The sequence below is a fragment of the Thermobia domestica genome, chromosome 11 (assembly GCF_964235325.1).
Source record: "Thermobia domestica chromosome 11, izTheDome1.hap1.1, whole genome shotgun sequence".
NCBI lineage: Eukaryota > Metazoa > Arthropoda > Insecta > Zygentoma > Lepismatidae > Thermobia > Thermobia domestica.
The window spans coordinates 99,366,783-99,372,782 of NC_137464.1; the positions used below are offsets into that span (position 1 = coordinate 99,366,783).

The following is a 6,000-nucleotide window of genomic DNA, read 5'->3' on the forward strand; positions in this document are numbered from 1 at the left end:
GGCGATGTAAGAGTATAAGAGTAATTTCAACATTTTAAAGAAGTCGAAAGTGAATAAAAATTTTCTTCCCTAATGTTGTTCTTGCCACTATGGAAACCAAAGAGGTAGTTACCTACTAAGAAAGTGTGCTTAATACTTTTCGTTAACTCGAAGTCATATTACTCGATTTAAAATAATTTCATGCCCCAGAATTAAACGTTCTTCCTAAAGTGAATTTTCCATATATATATATTAAATACCAGAATTCAGGATAACAAAGATTGATAGACTTCTTTCGAAAAGTGAAATTTCAGGTATAAATACAGTGTTAAATTTATTCTATAGTTGATCAATTAAATGAAAAATATTTGTGCCTATTAAATATAGTTTCAAAATTACGATGTTAATGGTTACTGTTTTCTTCACAAGAATAAATATACAGTGATTAATATTATTGCGCTATCAATATATGATAGTAGTAATACTCTAGCATTAACTGCAGTAGTATCACTAACTCAGAAATATTACTTTTTTTTTCTTTTCTCTGATTTGTTCTAGCACTAAGAATAGGCAAGATTTTTATTTCTATAATTTGAATATGAATACAGTTTAAATTTTCGAATGTACTTCAAGATGTTAAGTTCGAGTTAAAGTCAGTTGAATTGGTCTAAAGATGAATGGCATAATGACATATGTGATAATTGAAAGCATTTATCAGAAATTTTTCTTGCTAGTATCTGTAGGATTATGTTAAGTGCTTCTGTATGATAATAAACACTTTTTTCTTTCCCATTTCAGCCATATAACGAGGCAGGCTCAATATGAACATCCGTGTGCTCCCCATTATATCTATCAGCCTGATATAAAGTTTCAGCTGGAAGCAGCCCCTCGTATTTCTCCTCCTCCAAGGCACACGCACTTCCATCCACATAGTGTTCTAGTTCCTGCAAACCCTTATTTAAATGAAGGCAAGTATTTTCTATTTATTAAATTTTTATACATCGTTAGTATTCCTGACACAACCATGCGAAAAATAAGCAGTTGGCCAGGACCTATATATTAAAGATAACCATCCCTTCATCCATCTGATAAAAATGAGGAAATTCCTGAAGAAAAAATAAAAAACAATCATCTACCTGGGACCTCTCAATTGCTAAAGCGACTTTGTTAACTTGCACCACGTCAGCTCGGTAAAGCTTATTTAAAAATCGGTTTTGAGCTTAAAAAAATGTACTTTATTATCTTGTGTGAAGCACCCAGTACTATTGCTTCCCTTTCTTTATAGCAGTTGTTCATATTATTAAAAGCAACTTTTAATGTAATTTAAAAAGTTGCCTTGTGGAAATTATTCAGAAATCAAATCAGACTTTTATTGTTTCGAGGAGTAGTTATGAGGTTCCTGGCTTTGTTCAGAAAGAGTAGGGCTAGGGGGATTAAATTACGCGGCTATTCAACATCATATTCCTTGAAACTGATACACTTAGTACAGCAATGTTGTAAATAAAATCCCTTTTAGTTGGGTCTGAATAAGTGGGGACACTTTTCATCGGATGTGATACTCCATTTCAGGAAACTCACATCACGCGGGTTTTGTAGCACTTAATGGCATACATCCACTTTCCTCACAGACTGAGCTGGGGTCAATTCATGTAGCACTATTTGGCAGCTCCTGATGGCTTTTCCGAGTTCGGGAAGGTGATGCACTATAGTGGACTGGAAATGCCGAGTTGGTTTGACAGTCGTTGTGTGTTAGTTGATGTATTTTCCTCAATAACGTGTCATATGGCCTCAGAATCTATTAACCCTGGAATGGCCGGACCTTGGCTAATCTTCGACAATTTTACAACCTGCACGAAATTTCTGAAATCTATTTTTGCTGTGGTGTGGTTCACGTTATCAGACTTTGTTAAACACTCATCGTCGCTGCCTCTAAAAACTGATTGAAGATATTGACGGAGTGACGGCCTCCGTATTAAACATTCGCTTGCCACACTACCCCTTTGGACCAGTTTGATCTTGCACTTATGGTCGATACACGCGCCTACTGTTCAGGTTGTGCAAATACTACAAGACGTATGACTCATCATTGCATACGTGAGTGTATCAGAATATGGTACATACTCGTTAAAAAGAGATACAGAGCCAGGTTTAATCCTTAGTCACTAATTGAATCAAAAGGTCCTGAACACCTCAAAACGGGGTGAAACTGTCTTCTGAACACTTGTGATATTTCGGCATTCACTTTGCTGAAAGCTTGCTTTCATATGTCCAATATACTGTAAATAATGAATGAATGTATGAACATTTTGCTAAGAAAGCTCATATACAGTCTATAGCCAAAGATAAAGGAATCGAAGTATATGTGTCCTCTACATTCAACGACGCTAATTTTATATTATCTGCACTCGCGAATGATGTAATTTCTTTGATTATCACGCTGTAAAACGCTGTAGGTTTGAAAGATTTTGTGAATGGTTTAAAAAAATTGGATTAAGTATTTTGAAAGGAGATAAGGAAACTAAAATTTCCTGAGCTGACCATATATAGGAAATTAAACGAATTCTTCATCAAAGTATATGACAAAGATACTTACAGCAGGCACCCGGCATACACACAAATTTATCACAGTCAAATAAAACAAAAGCTATCATTTGGGAGAATATCTTTTCAGTTCTCCAATTTTATAGTTCATTAACAATGAAACAATAACTGAAATCAGCAATTTATTTAAGCACCAGAAAAAGAAACGGTTACAGTATCGATTCTTTGTAAAAAATAATTACATCAGGTTGAAACATCGCTTGAAAAGAATAGTGCCAAAACAAAGGATGATACTACGAAATGGAGAAGCATGCTTTTCTTTAATTTGTTTTCAAATGAATTCCTACCCTCACTAAACTTCTTAGTCTCAATTTTTGATAATGGTGATAGCAGTCTGGAAAACTTCGTTGATTAAAACTTTTTTTTTCCCCAAGGAATCGTGACAGAATAACAGAAGGGCAGGCCGTACCTTTTGATTTTTATGTGATAAGCTTATTCCCTTTATAGAGAAAAATGCTTGAATACACTTAGAATGTGATTTTTGCTCTTTCTTTTGTACTAGATTTATAGTTCTTCCTGTAATAGAATGAAAGTAGTATGTAAGTAATTATTTGTTCCTGTATTTCAGAAATACCACATTGGTTGGTAGTATACTCCCAAGCGTCACAGGAATTGGACCATAAGCTTCGTTGGGAAATGTTTCGTCTACCCGAATTAGATTGTTTTGATGCAATGCTGAAGAGACTGTGCAAACAAGAACTGGAAGAAATAGTTATGCGATACGAAGCGTACAGGTAAAGTATTAATCATCATAATTTATGGGCTACGAGTAAACTCTGTGCTTTAAAGCAATGAATTTGTGTTTGATTGTTTAAATGCTTTAATTGCAAATTGGAACAGGCCTAACAATTTTCATGAAATATGTTGAATCTACCATTGTAAGTTGAAAAAAAAAAGTACCTAGAGAAATCTAACGATTTTTATGAAATGGAATAAATCTACCAATCGCGGAATGCTGTTTACCAAGCTCTCGACTTGAGAAGAAGCTATCTTGCAAAATAGTATTTGGGCGAAATGTCATGATTTTCGGAAAATTAGTTTATAGGACCTCGCGATTTCCATAAAATGATTATTTATTTATTTATTTTATTTTTTTATTAGGTATGAGATTTTCGTGGAAAATAAGTTCATCTTTCTGACCTAAGCTTGCGTGATTTTAACCTACCGTATTGGTGATCAAGTAGTGAAACATTCTCGGTTTGGTAGCAGTTGAATTGAATATTTGTTAAGTATAATTTCGTGCACTCCAGTTCCAGTAATGAAATTACAAGAAACCAAATTAAAAACAAGGGTAAACTCATGTAACAGATGCATCACCCGTCACATCTTTAAATCTGGCACCAGAAGATAGTGCATTGTATAGTACCTCCTTATAGTAAATTAATAGTGCTTTTTGTTGAGGCATCTAGTTTTTCTTTTAGAAACTTGAATTTGACATAACATTTCTACGAACTGTAATTTGTATAGGTTTTTGTTATTTCCTGTATTATATAGTTATTCGTTAATATCTAATGAAAAACGTTAAAATCTATATATCTACATACATTAATCAAGATTCACAATTTGTATTGTCTCTTTTCTGTTGCAAAACCTATAGTTCGAAAAAACTGAATTCCCATATTAAATTATATTTTATTGAAATAACTAACCCACTAGCTCTATGGCCTATGGAACCCGGAGGTTCAATGCCGTCAGTCACAAACTACTAAATGCGTTTATCGTGTAAGATTTAATTTGGAGAGCATGGAATACTTGATATACTTGTTTCGAACGTGATGACCTTTGATCTGTATTAATAATAATCGTCGTTACATAATAAGATACACTTGAAATGCACATTACAGATAACTTGAAATTCCATTTAGGTAATGGATAACTTTTTTCTTTTTCACGTCATACTCTCTATATGTGCGAAATTAATAAAATTCAGAGGGAAAATGTTTTATTGAACCGGGAATCGAACATATGTCTCCGGTTTAACGTGCCTCTGCACTAACCACTGCATTACTGAAACCGTTTCCTAACCAGGTAAACATTTTTACTCTTCAAAATTTTTGTAGTTCCTCTCTGGTGTAAAATCTCACGGCATCTAAACTTGTTCGCAAAACCGTGCTGGTGTATTATTAACAGACGGCGTAGAAGTGAGTATAATAATAATAATAAAATAATAAATAAATAAATATATCGCAACAAATTTAAGAATTAAATTAAAGAAACTTGATTATTGTGACAGCTCTTTTTGTGTGTGTGAATAGAATCATGAAGTGACAGCTCCAGCCAATAAGCAAGGCGCACTCTTGTCACTCGACAAGAAAGAAAAATCCTTCTATTTGCCTTCTAAATAAAAGCACATGAGTGAATTAATTTAAATGATTTCAAAAACAAAGTTTTAATTAATCTGAGTTTTGATTTAAATACAAAGAACATAAAGGTGTATCACTTGTTTGCACACTAAAACCAGTTGGGTTTTCTGCGGTTTTTCTTTCTGCTACTACTTGATATGTACATGTTGGAATATGCAGTACAGCACTATATTTGCGAAGCGAACGAGGTGTCAGAATTTGCGAGTTCTTTTAATTCTCTGTAAGTGCGTATTTAGATATCCTTCTGTGGTTGATTTAGAAAGCCATAACAGTAATCACATTATTCTTATTTTACTCCACGTTCCATTTAGGTCTGCTCTTCTGTGTCAGATGGAGCGGCACTTAGCTGCCCAAGGCAAAAGAGAAGACCCAGAAGGTGAGGCAACCGAAATTCTAAAAGAAGCAGCTCTTTCACAGCACATGGAAACCAAAGTGTGAATGTTAATCACAAACTTGTTGGACTGTCTTTCAATTAGTAATGGCTGTGAGGGATCAGAATTATAATGAAGATGTTACAAGGAATATTTTGTACATCCTTTTAGTCCTGTTTTATATCCTTATAATTAGAAGCAAATTGTAAATTATGTGATACATATATTAAGAAAGCCTGTTATAATAATGAGTTATATTTATAATCTGATTTATGATGATAATATATTTCTGTACACAATAAATGAATGGTATATAAAGCAGTTTGCGTATAATGTCTTAAGAACCATTATCCCCATTTTAGTAAAGAGGGTCATACCAGACTAAGGGAACCAGATGATAAATCATACAGTAAAATATCAGTATAACTAAATTTTTAAGACCTCCGAAATTAATTTGTTGTAGTGAGATTTTGTTGTAATACTAGTATTGCACTGGTAAGAACGATTCTTTAATTTCCCTGGATCTGTTTTTTTAATGGGATGTAGTAGATTAGTTTGAAGTACATAACTGAACAACAAAAGCGTGTAAGTGTAGTAGCATGGAGTGTAATATCTCAGGATTTATTCTCCATTCATTGAGCAAAAACTCTTTATTTAAAATAAAAGTACGTGTTGAAGAATTTCTA

The 6,000-nt window shown here is 33.5% G+C and overlaps 1 protein-coding gene across 5 annotated transcripts in view; it reads left to right on the plus strand.

The window, feature by feature from the left end:
• The window catches only part of sav (scaffold protein salvador), a 46,779-nt gene extending 41,147 nt beyond the window's left edge, over window positions 1-5,632 (plus strand). For all 5 annotated transcript variants that reach the window (XM_081730861.1, XM_081730859.1, XM_081730864.1 and 2 more), the window contains exons 9-11: window positions 778-947; window positions 3,149-3,314; window positions 5,255-5,632. In XM_081730861.1, the coding sequence (XP_081586987.1) occupies window positions 778-947; window positions 3,149-3,314; window positions 5,255-5,381 (463 nt within the window). In that variant the 3' untranslated portion in view covers window positions 5,382-5,632. The remainder of the gene's footprint in view (window positions 1-777; window positions 948-3,148; window positions 3,315-5,254) is intronic.
• The last annotated feature ends 368 nt before the right edge of the window (window positions 5,633-6,000 follow it).